This window comes from Amphibalanus amphitrite, unplaced genomic scaffold (genome assembly GCF_019059575.1).
Source record: "Amphibalanus amphitrite isolate SeventyFive unplaced genomic scaffold, NRLGWU_Aamphi_draft 000098F_arrow, whole genome shotgun sequence".
NCBI classification, from domain to species: Eukaryota; Metazoa; Arthropoda; class Thecostraca; order Balanomorpha; family Balanidae; genus Amphibalanus; species Amphibalanus amphitrite.
The window spans coordinates 323,764-348,271 of NW_024881593.1; the positions used below are offsets into that span (position 1 = coordinate 323,764).

At 52.9% G+C, this 24,508-nt stretch overlaps 1 protein-coding gene and 1 long non-coding RNA gene across 2 annotated transcripts in view; one reads left to right on the plus strand and one right to left on the minus strand.

Moving 5' to 3' along the window:
• Positions 1–654: 654 nt before the first annotated feature.
• LOC122380449 overlaps positions 655–24,508 on the minus strand; it is a 42,725-nt gene continuing 18,871 nt past the window's right edge. The window contains exons 3-4 of the long non-coding RNA XR_006256334.1: positions 19,924–20,050; positions 655–806 (exon numbers count right to left, since the gene is read on the minus strand). This is a non-coding gene — a long non-coding RNA (uncharacterized LOC122380449). The remainder of the gene's footprint in view (positions 807–19,923; positions 20,051–24,508) is intronic.
• LOC122380444 (ras association domain-containing protein 10-like) lies at positions 794–22,903 on the plus strand. The gene is made up of 2 exons (XM_043363602.1): positions 794–987; positions 20,774–22,903. The coding sequence occupies exon 2, from the start codon at positions 20,774–20,776 to the stop codon at positions 22,094–22,096; it is 1,323 nt and encodes a 440-aa protein (XP_043219537.1). The 5' UTR covers positions 794–987; the 3' UTR covers positions 22,097–22,903.

A 24,508-nucleotide genomic window follows, 5' to 3' on the forward strand; every position in this document is an offset into this window, starting at 1 on the left:
ATACATGTGCGTTGACGGAACGAAGCTCCAGACATGATTTAATTAAAAAGAGTTTGGACGGCTTTTTCTACTGTTTCTGTCAGCTTACGGCACTAATGAAGATGTTAAGGCAGGCTGGCCACTATCTTCACATTCCAAAAGTGAACCACAATGCTTAATTGCCATGCCGCAGTATTTAACGAGTGAATAAAACGGCGAGTGACAATGTTATGCTACCTTTATGCCTTACATATGGCACATTCAAAATTAGTTGGTTAAATGCCACACAATGTTCAACGATTGTCATTGACTACAAACCATGATGACAATAATTTCAACAACCGTCCACCGTAATTAAGAAGATCCATCAGCACGGTACACACTTTACTATGAGCCCAACGCCCGCACTAAGTGTGAGAACGAGCGGTCCAGTGGGTAGTATTTGCTCCACCGGAAGCTGGGAGACTCTCCTGATTCTCTCACTCTCCTCCCCTCCCCTATCGGCGGTATTTGATACCGGAGGACCACGGTATCCAACTCCGGGGGACCACTAGGGCGGCATCTGACTCCCGAGGCCGGCGGGGCGGCCCCACCAATCTGTCCGGCGCCGCCTCGTTACACTGCGCGCCGGATGTGCGTCGCAAACGAGCCCGCCTTCCAATTACCTCCTGCAGACCGGCGCCGGCGCGTTTATATCCCATTATTTGATTCTCGTACGGCGCTGCAGCGCCGCCGACGACGTCGGCCACCGGGGGCACACGTGTTTGAACCGCGCCGCGGCTGGCCGCTCGGGTGGCACGCGTGGTCGGTCGGCAGTGAGGCTGGAGCTGCGGAGCAGGGAGGGTGTGTGAAGCGCGGCTCCTTGTGACAGAACGGTGCGTGTCGAGTTACGTGGGCAGAACAGCAGACTGAGGCGGCTGGGTGATGGATAGAGGTTCGTCTGGACTGCCAGTGACATCAGCGAGCAGCAGCCAGGGCCAGTGCTAAAAGTTGGACAGCTATTATCAGGTGAGCAATAATAGTCGAGCCCCGTTCGTGTTCTGAACGGACTACTTGCATTGTTTACTTTAAAAATGTATGCTGTGCTTGCGCGAGTTCTATCTAGCTTTCCGATCTGGGGAGAATCTAGCGTGTTCCACTATCCAAGCAAGCCCGTGTTTAGCCAATCGTAGATAGAGTTTGCAGATAGGCAGATGCTGCGGTCTGCATCCCAAACAACAAAGTGAGCGAAAATGTCAGACAGCCTGCTATAAAATGCACGTCAGGCTGACACGCTCCTATTTGCACGAAATCAATGTTCCTTGACGTATTTGGATAGGAAATACCCTCCTCTGTATGCACAGGAATTCCTAAACGACAGGTGATTTCAGAGTAGGTAGGTATATGACATATACCTACGTCCTACTATGTACTTGTCATGTGAGCGACACCAAAAAAATCACCACCAAAAAAAAGTTGACTCCAGAAATTACCAGAAAACTGTCGTCAAGTAGGTATATCAGAGAGCTCCTTGCTGGCGATCGTTAAAGTTCCTTTCATGCAAGGCTAACCTCTCCATAGAAGAAAGAGCTCGTGAAGGATACAGCAATAACATCACAATGAAATGGCCAAGGTCAGAAGAAACGATTAATCGGATTGACCCACAAATGATGATGGAACTAATTGAATCTGCTATCAATACGCGGTGCGCCGCGCCGGCTCAAAACATGTTGTTCCTTTGACCTGGCAGGCAGCAATATATGACAGTGGCTTGTGTACGCTAGCAGCTGTACGGTAGCAGCAGGCCGGCGCCTGATTGGATTGCGTCATAGCATCGCTGGCTGTCCAAACGCCGCTAATGCATTATAAGCATCACGAATAACTCACGGAATATCAAAGGGTTATTGACGAACGAACCAGCACAGCCTCTTGACGCAACAAGCTGCATTTACAAACAGAATAATTTGAAACCCAATTTATGAAATAAATCAAGAAAACTAAGAAGTGGCACTCTACCACGTTGCCCAGATCTGCACTGGTTAGAGCTCAGAGCGCTATGCTAATTTCCATACTCATTCAGCATTCATACATTCATTGTGAATTTCAACATTACGTGAATGGCCCCTATAAAACAGTAGAAAATTAATAAGTTATAGTGCATTGCACGTTATGTGAGCCGGCATTAAATCATAATGACAGAGATAAGCGATTCAGCATTTGTGTACGTGTGCACGAATGGCGTCATAAATTTTGCCCACACCGATCTCTAGAGATCCTTTCAAATCTTAGACTTTGACTACCGTTTTATGGCAGCATCCGTAAGCTTTTCAGGACGGTATTTATAGCCTTGGACACACTATTCATGTCATCAATCGGATTCTGACAGCCTTGAAACCGAAGCCATGACGCAAGCTCCAAACGGCATGACTGAAGTGAGCAATCACCATGGGTGGCGCTGTCGTGAGGCCTGGCTACCACGGATAATCTTAGGGCTCTGGACACATTGTGTTGTGATTCCCGTGTCCAAGTTCATTACGGTGGGGATTAAAAAGAGGCCAATTCAAAAGTCGGTAATTACATCTCGGCAGATTTCACGCCAAAACACGGTACTGTGTCACAGAGCTGTGACCGTGCTGTACCACTGATGTGACCGTGCTGTGTTACTGATGTGACCGTGACGTATCACTGATGTGACTGTGAGGTGGCTGTGACGCCTTCTGGAGCTGACATATGTCGTCTGCCCCCCCCCCCCTCCCCCCGCTATAGTGTGAGACGTGTGGACAAACCGGTTCACCTCTATCACTGGGTGAAGGCCATCTCAAAACACCTTCAATGTCCAAACAACAACAGCACAATCGGATAACGTGGCAAAATGCGACATTGTCGTAAAGAAACCAACTATCGTCTACATAGATATGTCTGGGATTCCTCGAGTGGTTTGCGTGATTGGCGACAGGAGAAATGCTTTATGATTATTTTGACAATGAATGGGCCAGTTTTGCTTGCATGCATTGGACTCAGCGGATAAACCAGCGTCGCCACCTTTCAACGCATTTCCGTAAACTAAAATTAGCTATTATTTTTAGCGTTTATAAAACGGCTTTACATCCTCTGTAATGCAGTTATTCAGCGACATCTCTATGCCATCTGTTGAGAAATGTTTGTCATATAGAATATCTGACTGCCTTCAGCAGACAGTCTCCGAGTGATGCCCCACTGATCGCTGGAGAGCGGAGGCTGTCTGAAGTGTGCGGCAGACAGCTGGGCCGCGTGCCCTCCTCCCTCTCCGGCCCGTAAACACCAGGTGGGGCCGTGGACCAGCGGACCGGTACTCGAGATCCCTTCCTCCGAGACTCCCAATTAGCGAACCCTCCTGGAGGACCGCTCACCGCACTTCCTTCCTCACAGACCCTCCTGAGAGGCAGCCGATCGCAGACAGACGATCACGTGACCTTGAGCGAGAGTCTTTAAAGGCTTCAGAGGCTTCATGGTAGCCAGCCGGTGCATTGTCACGTGACATATAAAACCGACAGCGGGCTGATTAGCTGCCTTTGTGTAAAAACGACGGCGTAAATACGTTAAACGGTGGGTTTTCACGGACGCGGTGATAAGCTTCATGCATTCGGATTTGGTTGAGGAGCCTATCTGGGCGGGACGGCGGATGTTGGGTCATAATCCTCCAGAACGCATCCCAATTGCATCTTTATTTCTGAGCAAATCGAAATCTGCGTACGCAGCATTGTGTTCAGATGTCAGATAGCGCGCATATCTCACCAACTTCACGCGCTAGAGCCAGCCAAGACTCGGCTTTACTAAGAATTTCCAGTCCAAGAGCCTACCTCTCGTGTTGGTAGTAGACTCCACCCATCGCCATGATAAACGCCGCGTTATTTGTCCCGTGAGTCCGGACCAGGAAGTGTTTTGGGTCGCAGCGCAAGCCTTCGTGCTTGGCGGTTCTCACGAGTACCGTGCGTCTGGCCACCGGACAGTTACTGGGCGGCGATGCAGATGCCGGACAGATGTGAACCGGACTTACACATCCAATTATTGTTGTTTTAGCCTGTCTAGCGAAGATTGAAGAGACAGATGACTCAATTTGAGGCACCAAGTGAGCATAATTTGTTAAAAGTACGCTGTACGATGTACAGTTAAACCGCGAACATTGCTATACAATTCGTCTGTGCATGTTTGTACTTCTAGTGTCATAAAAAACTATTCAAGGTACAGTTACAGGTTGACATCGTTAAGGTCAATCAGGTACCGTCCAAAACAAAATTTTTGGTGATAAATATTTTCCTGAATTTACTGTCATGATCCGCGCTGGACAGGCGTGTGTGTCGCGACGTGCGTGTGTAGTTGGTCGACAGGGCGACGATAAGGGCGACGATTGTGGTGGTCGGCTAAATTCATTACGCTATCTAATCAGAGTTTGTCAGGCCGAGCGGTGGTCAGCGACAGTCTAGGGATCCGCCCCACGACGACACCGATCGATCCATTAACCGCCACGGGGTACATACATACACCAGCGATACGAGAGATTCAGAGATCCCTCAGAGCGGAGCGGACTGAAGGTTGCAGAAACTGGTGACTTACATTGCACAATATATTTAACAAACTGACACCTTTATCAACTGCAACCCTGATTGATACATCTGACTTCTGTGAGAACCAGACACAGGATTTTCTCAGCTGATTCGTCAGCGACTGTTGGAATAGCACTCTCCCACCGCACATGTCATGGTCTAGTGGCATTGTCGAACTGGAGAAAGTGATTTCTTCTATCCCCCTAAATCCGGTTACACTTAATTATCCTGCTTATATATGTCAGCAGCCATGTAAGTGGCTTTGCAAGCTTTGATTACGATGCAGGATTTGCTTATTTATCTCTGAATTACAAGGGCTTGTGGGAATGGTTTAATAATATGTCGTTATGGGTTGCTGAAAACAATGCCGTTAGATTCTTTGAAACATTCGGATAATCATAACTTTAAAAGCATTAGTTGACCTAATGTGTAATGGCATTTAGCCTTTTGTGCTTAGTTGCGTAAAATCCGTAGGAATTATTGAAAAACAAATGTCTGCTTATCCACAATCCCATCTTGACCTTCATATTATGCCTGAAGAACAAAAGGGCTGACAACCGCTGAAGACGGTTATGGAAAAGTGAAATGTTTAATTGTATTAATTAGTGGCGAAGTTTTGCAAGTTCCTCGCTACAGTGAAATCTAGTACTTTGGATAATTTTTATTTCTTATTTGCTCGAAATTCGGACCACGAATAAATCGCAAAACAAAGGGCTGGAGCCATATCACCTTGGCATCACGCTGGCCTTCCTGGGCAGTGAGGTTCTCTCACGTCCCTGTCTCGGGAGCTGAGAGAGTGCACGACACCCTTCCCCGAGGCGTGGCTGCCTGACACGTGCACCGGGAGCGCTGTGAAAGACGTCACGCCACCTACACTCAACTGGTATTTACTGGGACTGCTAGTGTCACGTGTTTTGTACTGTCGGTGACCCCAGGGCGATACCAGGTCATAGTATCATGTGATGTGTGTCATTGGTGACTCTCAGGTGACTTTAGGTCGCTGCTGCCGCTGGCCCTGATAGGGTAGTGGGTCTCGGTTCCATCAAGGGCTTGATGTCCTTCAGAATCCCCACGGGTGGCCTCTCTCCTTGACAAGTGGTCACACGGCCCGTGGGAGAGTTACCCAGGGACCGCCAAAATCCCTCTGTGACCTTCGATGTGCCATATAGCCTTCCCTTGGCAGTAGTGCTAAATAAAGTACCAGGCCGCTTTAATAGCTTGTGATACCAACGGTGCTACTCCGGATGCTCTGGAGGAACTGGCTCACAGGCGTGTGTTGTGGCTTTGCTGACAACCTTTGTCGGTCGCCTATTGTTCAGAATTCTGGCTATGTCTCGGAGTCAGCTCTAATCTAACTCTAATCCAAACAGGAACAAATGGCTATCGTGTCTGATGTTGGCGTTATCGTAGATACCGAGATGGAAATGCCACACTCATGGAAAAGATTACCGTCACGAAATTAATGTCCGGGTCTTGGCGTTTTCCGGGCGGTCAGGGTGTCAGACGAAGCTTTTTAGTTGCTGAACTGGGCGAACCAGCGGTCTACAACCTCCTTGAGTCATTAACATATGTAGGTATTTGAGACAAAGGGTATCTTGGAATGCTCAGGAGTGCCCAGATCTTGCATGGAGTCAAAAAAAAACATCACTGAGGAATATGTATCGCCCTAACTGGCCTCGCCCGGCTACCAGCTGTGCATAGCCACGGTGGCGGCGCCAATGACGGTAGTCTAGCAGAGCCGATGACGGTGGCGGCGGCGATGGCGGCAGTCCCGCGTGACCGGTGCCGCGCGCGCGACGCGTGTCCGTTACGCGCTGCGTGACGCGCGAGACGACCTCGCCGCCGCGCGGCCGTCACGGCGCCGGTAACGAGCGTGACGCGACACGACGTGGCGCTGCGCGAAGTGACGCGTCGTGACGCGCTGCGCGCCGCGAGGACGTTTTCTCCGAGGTCGTGTCGGCTCCGCGCACCACTGGAGCGCATTCCTAATTGGGCACTATTGTGTGCGGTGACAACGCCAGTTCACGGGTAAATAGTGGTATTTTCCTTCAAGATATCTAAACTCATTTATGTCAATTGTCATGACATGTCAAGGTTTCCTTTTTCTGTGAAAGTGAAAGCTAAATACTGACTTAACCGGGCTTCCTTAATTCCTTCCTTAACCGACTTAACGACCTTAACCGATTAATGGTGCATGAGCTGCCTCATCGAAACGATGATATGTACGTAAACGATTGCATTTGACTTCAAGGAAATGGAAGCGAACTTTTCGATAGCAACAGAGAAGTTTCATGACTTCAAGAAATCAGACGGTTTTATGTGTCAACAGAACTGTTCAACCTTCATAAGCGATATTCGGGAAAATTTTGACGATTACGTTTGATGACAATTTTTATCCTGCCGACACAAGGGTTCCATTGAAACTTCTCGTGACATCAAAGGACCAGCGCTGGAATAGTTCAGACGTCTCAAGACCTATGTCACCCTCCTTTTACATTGCAAACTGCCTGTGCAGCAATGACACAGGTCATCCACCGCTGACGCGCCCATCTGGACCGGACATACCAATATATCAGCGCACGGTACACAATAGTGATTGGTGATACGGGGTGTGTACCCAACTGACTGCTCGACAATGACGCCGACAGTTTGAAGATCGCAGGGGACGCCTGAGCTCTGCCATTTCCGCCGGCTCCGCCCGCTTTCTCATCGCTCGGTGGGCAGCATACACGTCATCGGTCAACAGTTTTTGCGCCGGGCCGGTGACACCGGCGTAGGTGTCTCGGTCTCCGAGTCAATATTGACCAGCCTTCTGCCAACGTGCCGAGAGGGAGACAGATGACGTCTCAAAATATCATCGCATGTCGAGACTCGCGTAGGAGGCTGTCTCTTTGTCGAAATCAGGCACGTGCTTGCGGGTCGGACTTCCCAGTCAGAAGCGAGCCGGCCTGTAAAATCGACTGAGAAACCGGCCCGCTAAGTGAGTGCAAAGTGCAGCTCGGCAGAGCGGCGCGGTCCATTCATTTATCCCGGCGGTGCGAACGGCGCCATTCACCACGGACGGAAGTGACGGGCGCCGGTCAGCCGGGCGTCAGGTGATGGGCGGCACAAGCGGCGCCCGCGGCAATCCCGGCGCAGAGAAAATCGCCACCGACCGGCCGGGGGGCGCCGCGGCCCACCAGAGAAATTGGCCGCCATGTGTTGTCCGACCGTCAAACGACCGCTCAAACGTCAGTCTATGGAAGCTCGGACGTCATCCAAATTGAGAGCCAGCAACTTCTGCCAGGCTCGAAACTACGCGCGGCACGGCTGGCTGTCTGAAAAAGCAGCCCGCCTCCAACTGGGCGGTGCATGTTGCCACGCCGGGTCGGCGGTGGGTGATGGGCCGCGTCTTAATTCGCTGCGGCAGAGCGCACCACGGTAGCAGCCGAGTGGTCCATGCAAAAACCTGATCCCGCCGGGCCGGATGTTCAGTGAACGAACTCGGCGGAGTTCATGAGGGACCGCCGTCAGGCCCGCCAGGAGGCACGCTAATTCCAGCCTGTTGCCGAAAATTACCCGCTACTGTACGTCACAGTTCCAGTGAATGTGGCCTGTCCCGACAAATGGCAGAGCTTCCGACGTGTGCATTCGCCACGGGCCGCCAGTGAACGGCATTCTCCGATGGTGGTGGTCATGTGAGGCGCTTCGTGATGGGACCATTAGATGGGCAGCGGTAGTTTCGGTACCCAAATACCGGCTCTGTCTATCTCAAGTCGCTTACGATATGCGTGCATTCCCATTTGACAATGACCTATTACCCGTTTTCCTATTGCAGAACTTTGCAGAACACCTCTTGCAGATTGATTCTTTGCCATAATAGATTCGTCTTCGGCACCTTTCGATTTTGGTTTGCTGCCTTTTGTGGCTTTCGTGCACCATCATGTGTAGCAATACCTAACCCGATCTCCCTCACATCACGTATTCCCTTCGAGGTGCCAGTATCGGCCGTCGGGTCACATTCCATTGACCAGTCTGGCCCGCTGACCCGCCGGCTCCCCTGTCCGACCCTGGGCTGACCCCACCGTGCGTGCACCGCGCCACTCGGGTCACCCCAGCCAATGGCCACCTCTGCCCGCTCAGCCGTCGCGCCGGCCAGCGCGTGCAGCCGGCGCATTTTTACTTTTTGCCCTTGGAACTGTACAGGCAGGTGACCCCTGACCTGAGGCGGTAACATTTAACCCGGCGCCATTACCAGCTTACGGTATCGGCCGGTCACGGTACCTCCGAGCGGTGCGCCGCCATCGGCGCGGCTGCGCCAGCATTGTCTCGCCGTGCACTCTGAGGGTGATATCATAATTTAGTGGCGTTGTGTGTGGACACCGATCCGTGTCGAGCGGAGCAGCCCTGCAGGAGTGTTTACCGGGCCTCCTGGTATGGGGTGCCTCTCCGCGCCAGGCGTGGGAGGCGCAGCGCGACAGTGATGGCCCCAAGTGGCGTTTTTGCCGGTAAATGCAGATTTTGTGTCGTCTCAGGGGGCAGAGCCGAGGGTGGAGTCGCCGCCCACCCGGTGCGCGCGTTAACGTGCGGTCTTGAATCATTTCGCCGGCAGTGACGGGGAGAATGTTGAGCCTCCTTGAACTGTGCCGGGTGCCCACCGAGTCATAGGCAAACAACGTCGGCGCAGAGCGCTCCTGAGCACCCTGCAATGGCCCTCGGAGGCACTCGCCGGCCGCTAACGTCCACTCGAATGGAATGAATGAACACATTGAGTGACGGTATCGCCAGGCAAGGCCATTTGCATTCTTAGCTGGTTAACACAGGCATTACACAGGCATTGTGTTGTCCGTGTTTCTTTGTTTGGCTCATATTTCCATTGTGCAGCAAGTATAACGATGCTAAGTAATGATATGATAATGCAAACTACAATACCAAAGTGTAATAAGAACGGTAGAAAAAGTAATACATCAAGCAATAAGATAAGTGAATGTTCGGAAGCCCGGCAGGCCGCAGTGCACTGAGCTGATCTGTGGTGAGAATTGACATCTCGCTGCGGCTCGCCTCTGCACTTATTTGTTTTTGACGGAGAGGGCCAAGGTTCAGGATAATGCGGTCGTGTACCCTTATTTGCCTTGTACAAGTCAAATAAAGGTAAGCGTTGTGAGCTATTCATAAATATTTAATTTCATCCCCACCTTGCAATTTTTATCCTTTCATTTAATGTGAAGAATGGAGTCCTTACCTGTGAAATATCTTCCCATTTGTTAGGAAACTAGTGTTATGAGATAATATGCGGCTGAAAGTTATGCTTTCATCTACCAAAAAAATGACTATGAGGTAACTGTGTGGTGGAACATGTTTCATTTTTCATTATTAATATATGAGTTATTCCCAGATTACGGCACGCAATAACGCTATCCGTACCGTCACGTGCAATGCACCAGTTGGTGCATGTGGAAGCTCCATCAGAATGTGCAGCCTTTTCCGTGATACTCGACAGTGTTTTGTCACGCCGTCCCGGCAGGCAGCACGCCGTCGGTCGACGCACGGCAAGACGCTACGGTCGGGCACGAAACGGTCCGTGAAGCCTGTCACGGTGCGGGTCCGTGAGCACTCGGTTCACATCTCGTGGAGAAAAGAGTCGTCGTGTGCGGCACTGAGTGTTGTGGCTCGTTGCGTGCGTGATGGAACTCTATCTGATTTCATTTTTACCTTGTTGATGTGGTAGGGAGATATACACGTGTCATCGGTGCTGTATGGTACGCACTTAAAAAGGTCGAGATGTGTATGGTACGCAACACCTCCAAATTATTCAATCACATATGCTATTTTCTCTCACCTAATCACACCACATCGCGTGTTTAGCAGGTGAGACGCCGTTTAGACAGCGCACACAATCACTGGCGCTCGCCTTTGATCCCTCCAATAACCACCCTCAGCGTTCGCGCGCAATTCGCTCATCTTGCCGGCGGGCCCGGGCAGATTTGAATCGGCCCTGTCGGTTAGACCATTTCAATGTAACGCTTTTGCACAGCACGATCCGTGGCCTAACGATGACCACCAGTGGAGTTGGACCAACAGAACGACTGGCTGCGCGCAGAGGAGAGGAGAGGAGCATCAGCTGGGGTGCACGCCGCCGGATGGCGTTTGTTTTCCTGCGAGAGGACCGAAAGTAGGGGAGTTCGCTTGTGGGGAGATTCTCGCATGCTTAGTGTCAGGCTGAAAAGTATGACTGAGAGCGAGTGATGCTCTCAGAATAAGGCGCAACGAGCAGCATGTGCAAGAGGCTACCCAAATAAGTTGAGGGTAAAATCCTTCGCCAGCCAGGAGCTCTAAATGTACCACGTCTCCTTTATCCTTCCCGATTTACTCCCCCTCCAGCTCGTTACATCCTAATCCATCACAGTTGAGTGTCATCCGACCGTCGTCGGGCCAGTTCCCGCCGGGATATCGCTGCCTTCCGGCGGCGCGCGGCGCACGGTGCCTCCCCCGTTGCAGACGACTGACCAGGCCGTCTGTTTTTGCTCGGCGCTCACGTAATTAATGGCATAATCTGCACCGGCAAAAAGGCAGAGGCCGACGGAGCGGCGCGGCCGCCGACCAAGATGGCCCAGTCGTGACGGCCTTCCCGACACTGAGAGTTAGGGGCCCGGCTCGCGTGAGGGCTCGACGCGCCGCCGGACCGGCCCCGGCGCCGGTCACAAGGGTCACGCCATTATGTAATGCGTTTTTGATCGGTGTTGCTGCGTGGGAACGATGAATCCGATCGGCTCTAAGGACTGCCGTCAGCGGGTGGAGGGTAGGGTAGGGTGTCTGGGTGGGCGGACGCGGCCCACCCCGACCGCAGACCGGCGGGGGAGCCGTGCAGGAGGGTGCTAAATGGTCAGGGTCAACAACGAGGCAGCCAGGGCGGCTGGAAATGATAGGCTTTGTGTTTTGCCTTGCTGATTTCAATCCTTCTAAATTACGTGCTAGCTTGCATGATGCAAACCATCAATTGCTGTGCATAAAGGTTTGTTTGGTACACGTCTTCATGATTTTTGCACCTAAGATGCCAATGTTTCTTGAACCTCTACCTTCTTATAATGTGATATGTACTTCTATTCCATCACTTACCGACTATAATTTTAGCTTTTCTGTAACCGGCAATCCTTGATGTATACGCCACACGGCGAACCGCGTATTCGGTCTCTCCCCCTCACCACGATCGCGATGAGGTGTCTCTCCCTCCCTCTCCTCCCCTCCCAGCCCGATACGCCTGGCAGCAGACACCTGTTGGCTGGTGGGGGCGGCGTGATAGGGGGGGGGGCAGCCAAGCGAAGAGCCGGCCCTTTGTCTGAAGTCGTGAGTTAACTCGGCAGGGCGGCTCCATGGCTGGTTATGTCACCTGCACGTGGACCGACGCACCTGTCCCATTGTGACGGGGCCGATCGTTCGGCTGAGATTTAGAGTGTGTGTCTCGCTGTCCCACTGTCTCATTAGTCATTACCGCTGTGTCTCATTTCCTCTATTCGTCTCAGAGGCTGGAGACGCTTGCTGATGGCTGAAGGTTGACTCTCCAGCCCAGATGGGCGGAGAATAAGGTTTCGGTCGGCCATACACGACCTGACCACGTTCAGCCTCTCTGACCGCCGTAATAACCCATCTGACCTCAGCACGGCTGACCTCAGCCTGTCCGACCCACCGACACATCTGTGTGGCCTCAGCTGCGAGTCGCGTCTCTTACAGCCTTCACCCTTCGACCCGCTGTTCAGTACTGATGCTCATTGTTCATTGCTTTGTCCAGACAACTCATCTGTCTATCACTGACCCACTCATATATCGCTCGCTCTTTCCACTAGACATTTTCTCTACTCTTCACTCGCGAATGTTCTCTATCTCTTTCCTTCCTCCCTCTCTCCAGAACAGTGGATGCGGGTGCAGAATGCATCCAAAGCACATAGCAGCCCATGCTGAGCGGTGGCTCTCCGCTCCATGCGACGTCGAACCTCTGCCCTGGTTGGGTGGCACCTCGGCCGACCGGTGTGCTGCCGGTGCCGCAGTACGTGCCGCCGGTGTGCGGCTCCCACCAGTCTCCCACGGTGCCCATTTCCGGCCCGCCAGCTCCCGGAAGTGGCCGGCACGAGCCGGCGCCGGTCTGCCGTCGGCGACACCGGCGTACGCACAGAGATCGGCTCTCCTTCCTGGGGCTCCGTGCCCGGGCAGAGGTAGAGAGAGAGCGAGAGAGTCGGAGCACTCGGCGGGGGGCGCCATCTGCCAGTCGGCGTGAGAGGGCCAGACACCGCCGGCCGGGTGGCCGCAGGTCACGCCGGGTCATCGGGAGATCACCGACGGGTATTGGAGGTCACCGAGAGGTCAAAGTTGGCCAGCAGGGGTGCAACGGCGGCCGAACTGGAGTGCTCGCAGGCCCGGAGAATTTGAAAGTGCAGAGGAAGCCGTTGCATACCTGCCCGGTGTTTGATACCCGAGACGCATCTTAGCGTCACGGTGCCTGACGATGCACATGTGGCCATCTCCGAGTCCCAGATCTGTGCCGCGGACCATGGCACGATGCGTCCAGTAATGTAGGCGCTCGGTGCCGATCTCTATCACGCACTTTTGATCGTTCCACTCTGGCGACCCGACAGATCTGGGCCGTTCAGTAGCCGGGATAGTGAAATGATATCGTTCCTACCTCACGGACAAAGAGCCCATGAATTTTAATATGGCGCTCTCGGAGGCGGCGCCGGAATTCAGATGCGACTGTAACCACGGTAAGGAGAGCAGCGCTCGAGCTGCAGGCTGCCGACGCTGGCCGGTGGCTGTGTGGAATCACAGACGGCGCCGGGGCTCGTTATGCCCCCACCGGATGGCGCACGTCCCGGCTGTGGTGTACGGCCTGTTTACCAGTCGGGGAAGAGCGGCTACACCACCCGCTGAGGCGGCTCCGTGCTCCGGTAGATTGGTCAGTCCGGGAAGTATGCGGTGGCGCTCGGTGGCGAACCGCAACACCGCGGGTTCTGGCGTCCCTACAGTCAGAGAATCTCCTCAGCGAACAGGGCTGGTGGAGTTTGAGGAGCTCGGGAAGAGGGTTGAGCCACTCGGGCTGGTAAAGTAGAAGAAGACACGATGCAAGGTCGTATATTTATCTACATGTGCAGTAAGCGAATTGTGTTTCTTGTGAATACGGCAGACGGCCTGATGAAAAGTCGACCTTTTCTATTGCTCCAGTGAGTCATACTATGGGGAGCACGAATGCTCTTTTCATGACTGGTATATGTATCTGCCATTCACATCATTCACATCGTTCTGCACACATCGGTCATCATGCAGGCACGTGTCACGCTAGCCAAGCATTGGCCACTTCGCCGAACTGCAAATGTGACCGTGTGAGAAGACCTGCAAAGGACGGGGACAATGTACGATTGCAGGCCGGACTGTACTCCGCCACCGCTTCCACGATGCCAAACAAAAGAGAGTGTCCCGGTTGCCCTGTTTTGAATTGCCAGAAGTTGTTATTCAGCGATAGTGTGATAGATTAAACATGTTCTGGTCTGCAGTTTCACAGATTCTAGGAGACTGGAACAAAGGATGATCCTGGCTGGACAACTATTCTTTGAATGCTGTCGATTCAGCTTCTGCCATACATGTTCACCCGCTCATTGCATTCAATCACAAATTCCGAATAAACACCGTTTTCCATCACCTCCTCAGCCACGTGCTGCCGTTTCCTGTTCCGCCAACTGCGCCGGTGTGTCGCCTCTCGCTGGCTATCATACCGCGATCATCTACACGGCGCCGGGTCGGGTCGGCGCCTACACGGCTCCGCGCGCGCCGCCTGGTCTGCTGCGGGAGCGCACAGCTCGGCCACCGTCCCACCGATGTGGGACATCTCCCAGCGGTGGGTACGCCCGAGCGAGCCGGCTCCTCCCGACACCGACTCCGGGTCGGCCGGAGGTCAGCCACGAGTCGTGGCCACGCCCGGTGGCACCGTGCTCCATCACGGCTGGTGTGGGACGACACGGGTTTGTCTTCGAGAGCGGACGAAGCTTTGGCTGAACACTTCGAGATGTATGGAAGATATGGGTCGGTCATCTTCCTCCCCGCGAGTTCTCACAGCGATCGGCGGCTATAGTTAACCACCGATTAACATGTATGCTCTAATTAATGTCGGCTGAATTAAGGTCCCGGTGAGGTCAATGGTGTCGATCCAACTCGCTCATCGTGCTGACCCAGCTCTGGAAGGAGGTTTCACGCCGCGGCCGTGTGCCGACCTTCTGACCCGTCCGGTCGACCCTGCCGGGGCGGGGCCGGGCCGGCGCGGCGGCGGGCCGCCACACTCCACTGCCTCGGTAGGCACGGGTAGCAGAGAGGCAGACGGGCCACCACCGATCAGAGGCCGACTTCTGAATGGCCTGTTTTGATGAGACGCGACGAGGAAGAGTAGCTACGTAAAGGTCTGAACGGCTCGTCCTTGCCGTTCAGTTTTATGTTACGTTACATGTCAATTAGTTGAATCTCTTTCAATTATGGGCCTGTCCCTTATGATAAATCACGACCATGATGTTCAGAAATAGACCAAAGAAGCCGGAGCCCAGGCGTTTAACCCTTCTACCGCTGCACCGGTTTCCGAGAGGAGCACGTATCACACTAGCAGCGTCACCTCCTGAGCCTTCACGCAGCTGACGGCACTCGACGGTCCTAAAAACGGCCCTCGTGAGGCGCCGCCGCCACCGCGCCGCCACTGCCTCGCCGCGCCGCCAGCGCCGCCGCCGGCCGCGGTCGGGATGTTTTGCGCCCGTCGCGCGCGGCGTACTACCGTTTATTGCTACCGTGGCGCCGAGCCCGCCGCCGGTAGTAAGACTCGTGCCAGATGGGGTTTGAGGGCCCTCATCACCTCCAGCTACCGTGAGTCACGGCTCCTGTGCCCTTGGGTTGGGTGCCCCGGCGGCTGGCTAATCACACCTTTGCAGACATTTTTGTTGAGGCCGCATGGGACTCCGGTAAAAGTGTTCATTCCTGACTGGTTGGGCCCAACTTTAACTCGCCGTGACGGAGAGCTAATGAGGGGAGGGTAATATTCGTGATTGGATTGCGCGGTTGGGTGGGGAGGGTTCAGGCGTCCCTGCTCTCGGGGGAGCGCGGAGAGCGGCAGCACAAAAGGCGCCTCCGCCGGGCGATAACGCTCTAATATGACAGCACCGCCGACATTACACCCGCCTAATGTACAGAGAAGGAAGGAATTTCATTTTCAGGGGCCTATAATTCACCGGACTCCTCCCAGCGCGAGAGAAGGGTGAAAATAAAAGTTGGATGGGCAAGGGTAAATGCGGACAAAAAAGGGAAGAAGAATGCAGCTCGGCTGTGGTCGGCGGAGGACGAAGTTCATTACCCCTCGGAGGAGCTGTGAGCAAACGGAACACGAAATTTTCGGTTAAATAACCGCTGGTTTGATAAGTAACATCAGTAACCGTTTCAAACGGGTACCCGTTCGCGTCATAAGCACGGAACGCATTCATTTTTATGGAATATGCTTATGTTGGACTCCATGCAAAGCACGACCTTCTGACTCATCGAATCGAGTACATGCATGCTATTGAACCGACGCGATGTAATAAAAGCTGCAAATGATGACAACATCATATTAGGCTTACTTGAGCATGTATTGCCCCAACTGCAGGTGAAGTTTTAAAAGACAATGATAATTATTCAGCAACTATTAGGTAAGCCGATTCAGTCTTGCAATTTCCATTCTGAGAATCAAGCATTCGTCATCCGGTACAAACAATGAAACTTATCAGGCCTAGATTACCTACGTGACACCGTATCTGGCATTGTTTCCTAGGCACGTTACATTGAAAGAACCGAAAACAGCTGAAATACCACTATTTACGCTTTGCATCGCTCGTCATGACAGCACTCGTCAGCATTCACAATGCAAACGCTGTAGGGATCTTTTTTAACGCCGTAGGGATCAGCAGCTACCATGTTCCCTGCTGCATCGCACGACTTCCTTCAACTATCTGCATAGCATCGCTGTGCCACACAGGTAACAGGTATGACACCGCGTTCCAGCTCGGCCGAGTGTGACTGACTGAAAAACCGTCACGGTCACATCGCGGCCGTGACGTTACGTGCAACGTTACAAGGCTGATCGTGACTTGTGACGGCTCAAACATGGAAATAATGCTGCAATACACGAGGTCATGTGAATTCAAAGACAAATGAATTAGGGCTCCAGAGCCATGAAATTCTTATGTTTGATGTACTTACCATTAGTCACTTTTAGCATGCATGGACGTTTCCGTCCAGCACACGGTGCTGAGTAAAGCTAGACCCGCAACAATGCCACAACGGAAGGCCCCACCAAATCTGACAGACTGTCAGTGATTTGGTTATCAAGCTGCAGCTTGGTCAGTGCCCACTCAAGGTTTACTCGCACTTTCACATGAGTAAAACAAAGCGAACCTTGAAATGTCGTAATGCAGGCCTTGCGCACGATTTTGAGCAGGAATTCACACGGTGGTTAGGTATGTAAGCTATGAAAAGATGAGATACCAATAGGTTTTGCTGGGTTCACGTTGATGTTCCCATGCCATTCGCCTAATGGCATTGTTGAACAAGGTATCTCGTTACTCCGTCAGTGCATATCATACCGAAAAATAATCTGGACATTCTGCTATGAAAAGACAATGATTACAAATTACAATATTGCTCTTGCTTTCGATGAAAAAATGAATGTACAATCGCTGCATTCGACGATCGTCATTGCCTCACATATCGCCAATGATTGTCGTTGTAGAGCAAGCTTACACAGCTCAGACTCTATACAAGAGACGAGACGCTGAAGCTCTTTCAGAAATGCCTCCATTGTCAAGTGTTACCGTTTCCCCGGTCTCGTCCTCCCTCGGGGGCGGCCCACGCAGTCACTGGTATACCACTACCGTCTCGAGCCCTGGCTGGTGTAACCGTGGCTCTCAGCTGGTTCCAGCGACACCCCGCGCGGCCGACGGACCGCTGCCGTAAACACCTGGACGTCGCGTTCGTGCCGTGGTGAGCAGCGGCGGCCGAGCCGTCTGCCTGGTCAGGTCAGAGGTCAGTACCGGTCGGCGCGCCGGCGGCCGAGCTGCGCCGACTCCGCTCAGACGTGCCCTGGCCAGGCATGCAAATGCGAGCTGGTCGAAAGCCTTTGTGGAGGCCGCCAGTGTTAACCAGGCGCCGGTTCACGGTCCGCTGTTCGGGATAAGATGGGCGCCGTGGCCTTGGGAGTGATGGCTCTGCTATGATGAGCTCCACCGGTTGAGAGCTGCAGGAGCAACTGTCGGTCCGGTGATGAGTAGGCATTTGCAGTGAATGCATGCGTTTGCTGTCGGTCATGGTGTCTGAGTTTGTATCCATAACGATGGCTACAAAACGGCTGCTACATGTTTCCCAGGTATGACGGATAGCTTCCCTCGTGAGCGCTATTTATGCATGTGTCCACCACTTGCATCAACAATCGGCGTGCATGCCGAGTGACGCTGCAACAACAGCTAGCTCGTCAAACCCGGGGCCACACGGCTGGGGCAGTCCCAGGCCTCCGAATTTTCTCACCGACACGGCATGACTGGACGAAGCCGTGAAAAATGCACACACGGGAAGTCCACAAATCTCGGCGGTCGGCCCGTGCATTTATCGGCGGTTCCTTTTGCTGACACACGCGACCATCATACGCTCCAATAATGGGCCGTGTGAGGGGCTCACGGACTGTCCATGGATCCAAAGGGCGTGGGCTCGGTGAGGGCGCAGACCGCAGAGGGTGCCCGGCTCGTGGTGCGGCGGCTTAACGCGGCATTCGGCCGACCCAGCACGGGCTTATGGCTCATATGTGACAAGCTGAGTCATTATTGACGCCATAACAGTGAGTCATGTGGGATGCAGACCGTCTACAGCGAGGAATCATGGAGTGAAGAGGTTCAGCACACCTTCACACCGGTGTGAACACTCAGAACAACTCTGTCCGCTTTCTTATGGACCTTTAACGCCTGTAATAAGTTTATTTTATCGCAGCCACTGACAAGCGCCAACGTGTGTATTTGGCACGCAAAGTGCGCTTTGTATTATTATGAGAATGGGTGGCAAACATTTAACGCTTATCATTTGCTCCCACGTTCCCCTTTTTTTGCACAAGAGCGCCGAATGAGCGCTGCAAGCATGTGCATGAGGTGACCAAAAAATGAACATCGTTTTGCAATTTGCTCCATGCCACATGCGTCGACTGCCCACTGAGATGCATTTTGCCTGTGTTAATGCACCGAACTATCACTTTCGCATTGTATACCGCTTAATGCCGGAAGACCATTTTACATCGAAAACTCAATTAACATCGGTTGAGAATAAGGATGATAACAGAGGATAATTGTTCTAGCACCCTCGTAGTTGTCTACTATTTTCACCATTAGATGTTTTTAGCGACGATGGCTTCGTTTTTATTGCTCATCCTGGAATAGTCCAAACGCCTCTCCAATCCCACGGCAAAACACAAGGCCCACATGGTCGGTCCGTCCTTCTAAACAAAACCTCATCCGCGTGGGCCTCCATTTTTCATTTCAGTGACCTTCACACGTTCAGGGCGTGTGAACCGCTCCCTCGGCACTCTCCAATTCAAATTCCGGTGTCCATTAGAAGAGAGACAAATATGCATCTCTGCGCTCATCGCACCACTAATGAACCACAGACAGGGGCGTCAACGATTGTCAGCGACTGGCAAGGTCGGTGACGCGCTTGGGGCGATTGACGCGACGTGGGCGGAGTGACGAGGCGGAAGGACGACAGGACGAGAGACGGACGACAGGACGAGAGACGGACGACAGTACGAGAGACGGACGACAGGTGGACGATAGGATGACAGGTGAATGGCGATGAGCGAGAGACGGGCGGATGAGGAACGATGAAGGACGGAGGGATGGGCTAAGGACGACGGAGGGATAGGTGGCTGGAGCCGATATGAGAAGCGAAAGACGGACAGATGACTGACGAATAACGGCGACTGATGGATGCTGGAGGAATGACGGATGGGTGACGTACGAATGACGGATGAATGGTGGACATATAGATGCCAGACGGGTGACAGACAAACAGAAGGCCGGCCTGCATACCGCGTGGTGGCCTAATTATTGACAGACTTTGGAGAGCACGGCGCGTTATGGTGACGGTTGAGACGTGCATCCATAACGTCAGACAGATGTCCGGTCGGGGTACGGCAGCTGGCGGAGAGTGAAGACTGATCTATTGGGCTAGCGGCTCAAACAAGTTACTACTGACGCGTGACATATGAATGACGAGGATTAATTAAGTAGGAGAAAGTGAGAGGAGCCCTTGCGAAGAGAGGGATATGAGATAATGAAACAGAGGGAGAGCCATTATAATACTTCAAAGGACTCACCTGGAGTGGAGTTCAGGATCGCACCGCCTTTTCCCTCCGTTTCAATTTCTTCTGATGCACTTATCCTCTCAATTACTCACTCATGGGCATGCTGGTTAAAGACTCCAAGCTCTGCATCTGCCTTGACCTGGAAAAGAACCGATGCTTCTAAATCTACGACCATTTCATACAGCTGTTCCGCTCATATCGTTATTGCTATATTGGCACTCATGCCAATTCAGCCAGGAAAGGTAACTGCATTCCGGGTGAGGGATAATGGACAATAAAAATCCGCCACCCAGCGCCGTGTTTCGTCACAGCCATAAGTTACTGTGAAGCGCCCAAGGCCAACATTATTTGCCGCTGCGGGATTACCTTGGCGTGATAAGCCACCGGCTCACCGACATTCAATCACACCTTTCACACAGACTTGAAAATCAATCAGGCTTTAATTACATTTCTTTAGTGATGTTGCGAGTAGCTGTCAGGACCACTGACGTCACAGGTGGACCTGTGACGTGCGTGCGGGACACTAAACCGCATAGATGAATGCTGGGTAAATTGCTGAGTTGCGTTTCGACAAAGCCTTTTACCTCATTCCATGAGGCATTGGCGTAACTGGTTATATTTCACCCGATCTCTTGATCTCCGTGTGTGGGTCAGTGTGCACTGTGCAGTGTCCACTGCACGTCCTGAGTGACAGCATGGAGCACATCAACAGAAATGATCTGCATAACGTTTGTTTGATTTGTTGGTAAAAGCAGGCATCTCACTTTCCATTTATGCCGTGTCACACCACCCATTCAACACCCAGTAGGTCCCTTCCAGCACACTCCGGACATTACCTGACGTGTTTCTGTGTCTGTTCCAGATGACGATGACCTCTGAGATCCCGGTGTGGGTGGACGGTGTGGAGAAGTGGGTGACCGGCGTCGGCCGGCGGACCACCTGCGCCGACCTGGTGCGCGCCCTGCTCAGCGCCGAGGCTGGATCGGAGCCGCCCACTGAGTCCGAGCTGCGGGCCTACAGCCTCGTGGAGCGGTGGCGACAGGTGGAGCGGCCGCTCGACCCCGCCGCGCGCATCCAGAAGGTCTGGAGGACATGGGGCGAGGACACGGCAGAGGTGCGGTTCGCGCTGAAGCGGCTCGGTCCGCAGACGCCCAAGGAGGTGAAGGCGCCGCGGCGCCGGCAGCGACACCGGTGGCGCAGCTCCAGCAGTCTGGAGGCGGTGCACCCGCGCAAACTGACGGCGGCGACCGACCACGACAGCGCCCGGGACGACGTGGTCGAGCGACTGATGCAGACCATCCTCGTCCAGGGCGAGACGATCGCCGCGCAGCTGCGGCGGCTGCACGAGCGAGAGGACCTCATCGGCTACTACGAGCACAAGATGCACCGAATGCGGGAGGACCGTCTCGGCTCGGACTACCTGCTCCGCACCTACCTCCGTGACGGCGAGCCGGCGGAGGCGGAGAAGGCGAGCCACGACAGCGGCGTGGGCGCCGAACTGGGCGCCGACGCGCCGGAGTCGCCGCGCCGGGACGTCAGCGAGGAGGAGGCCGTCTCGGACCTGCGGCAGACGCTGATGTACCTGGAGCGGATCGTCGAGCTCAACAGCCGGATCGCCGAGCAGGAGGAGGCGGCCGTGCGGCTGACGCAGCGCGTGCGCCGCGCCGCCGCGCCCACCGCCCCAGAAGACACCTCCCAGACGGTGCTCGAGCTGGAGATCTCGCGCGCCGAGCTGCAGCGTCTGATGGCCGTCTGCGCGCGCCAGACGGCCGAGATCGAGCAGAACGAGCGCGCGCTCATGGCGTGCGAGCACGCGCTCGAGGACAAGCGGCGCTTTGCGCGCTACCTCGAGTGCGAGCTGGACGAGATGGAGGCAGACGAGCGGCGCCTGCTGGCCGACGGACAGCGCCTCCTGGAGGACGAGCGGCGCCGCCTGGCGGACGAGCAGACGCTGACGGTCGAACAGCGGACTCCGCCAGCGGACCAGCCGCGCCTGGCGGTCTCGCAGCGCTCCGACCACCACGCGCCCGCCGGGTACGCCAACCCCGTGTACACGAACCTGCCGCCGCCCGGGGGCACGAAGGAGTTGGCCGACGGCGACTCGAACTCTGACACCGGCCTCAGTTCGTTGCACAGCAGCAGTGACGAGGCGGCCGTCGGCTATGTGCTCGACACACTAGTGTAGAGACGCTATTCTAGCACCGAGTATTTTTGACGCATGCCACGGTCGTTGTGACAGGGACTGAAGCCCGACGAGTCGTGAGTAGCGTCAGTGAATCGTCCTGTTTTGTCTTTGCCGAATGCTGATGACTCAGATGTCTTGCCTCACGCAGTGGAGTGAGAAATAATGGGCTCCTGGCGGGCAATGCAGTACCGAACAGCCTACTTAGTTGACGAAATTGTGTGCTACGTCATTGCACAGATGTAGGTAAACAATTGCACTCACTGTATGTGGTCCCCATTCGATCAATCTGGCTAAACGGTGTACGGAACCACCGTGTTTAGACTGACTTGCCGAATCGAATGTTCGATTTTTCGTCTTATTGAAATATTTGTAAGAATATTACATCAAAACTAGATAACAACATAATGCCACTTTTCAAATGACGCGGTTGCTTTCCAGCCAGTATCGTTACTTAACGTAAGAAAACCTAGCATCATCCTAGCACTGCCACTCATTACAAGTATCAAACTGCAAGTGTAAATATCGCGACGTTTGCGCACAACTGGAATCAAAACTTCGCATCTTTTGGATGCGTTTCTCATGCTAGTCTGCGCCACGAATCTGAATGCGATTTCTTCTCTTGTCCTATCTTTATGTACTTGTCACCTGCCTGTCGTGTGCACTGTTGCAATAGACATGTCCGATATCACCTGTGATGCTCGCCGCAATTATTTTTATTGTGCATGCATGCTTATTGAAATATATGAATGTGCGTTGTGTGCAATTCGTGTACAATTCGCCTACCAATAAACCTCAAACATCGTGTTATTTCGCATGTTTTTGTTTAACAGATAGGCAGTAGGCACTGAGTGCAAGTAGGAATGGCGTGCATACCTATACCTACAATCGAGGGAACAGCTCGTCATGAAACTTAGGCATATAATATATATTAGAATAATTATACGAAAATGAGTTGTGATGGCGCCAGTTCTCGTTCCGGCCAACTTCCCCAAGTAGGTACTCACAACCACGACTGAAAATTTCATTCACAAAGTCTTGACATTAGGGGTGATTATGAATTCCTTTTTACTTTTACACTGCGTCCCGTGGCCGGTACCGGTAGTGTTGATGTTCTGCTTTGCGATCATTTTCAATCAAACCTTCAATTTTACAAACCAGTATAACGCCTTTTGGGGCGACTAACGGAGCGAGCAAGAGGGTGAGCCTTGCACGTGCGAAATTTCGACGGGGTACCTCCAGCTGACTTGTGCACAGCACCCATACTAACCGGTCTCTAGCGATGTGTCAAATTTGAGCACAATCGGCCCAGTCGTTCTCGAGATCTGGAAGCGGCACCCTGCACGCGCGCACGTGCAAAATGGGTCCCAACTGACTTTTGCACGGCACCCTACTAACCGGTCCCTAACCATGTGCCAAATTAGAGCACCATCGGTCCAGCCGTTCTCGAGATCTGGAATCGACCCCTGCACGTGCGCACGTGCAGCAGCATCCCAACTCTGGCACATGGATATGCATTGCCTAGTGGGCGCCTACCTACATGCCAACTTTCAGCGCAATCGGCCAAGTAGTTACCGAGATATTGCAACAATTACAAAAGTGACACCTCTTCGTTTTGCACGTGGCACGTGCATAAGGGGTCACCCACATGCATCGGGAATAGTCCAATACTTAGTAGAAGGAATGAAGTTACCCTACAAAAATTACCGCGTGTAAATCGGTCAAGTGGTTGCTGAGATATAAGCGTCGCAGAATCGTGACCACGGCCGGCCGGCCGCTCATACTCAGAAATTTCCGTTAAAGGGTTAAAGGGTTCCGTAAAAAGTTAAAGTTCCGTTAAAGAAATTTCCGTATCATCGAAAAAAAATCAATGTATGGAGCTGATTTTTTTTAACTAGCATTTCTTATTTTTCTGAATCAGAAAAACATAGTTTGAGGACCGAACTCGGTGAAAAATATTGCAACCACATTTCATTTTCATGATTCATTTTCATGAGCGAACCACCACTATACAAGCATGGCCGCCAATTTGGAAGCATGCAAAATTACTACAGAACTGGCGCAGATAATACATTATTGACGCTACGCTTACGCGGTCGTTCTTCTGATTGAGTTGTCCTTAGGGAGAGGTAGCCTTAGGTATTGCCTATAAAAATATCACGTGACAATTGGAGGGAGTGACAATTGGACGTGACAGTTGACAATGGGAGAAAATATCACGTGACAATCACGTGATAAACGTCATACATTGGAGGGAGATTGTGATTCAAGCTGGAGGAATTCCTTTGTTGAGCCGCTAGAATCCGAAGGAAACAGCGGAAATTGCCTACGACTATTTAATGAATTTTACGGTGATGAATAAGTGCGAAAAACGTTTTGGCTTTATAAAATTTGACGAAATGACCAGGGTAAAAG

Excerpts from the sequence above, each read along its gene's own strand:
- LOC122380444 (XM_043363602.1), top strand. The coding sequence starts at position 20,774 with ATGACGATGACCTCTGAGATCCCGGTGTGGGTGGACGGTGTGGAGAAG.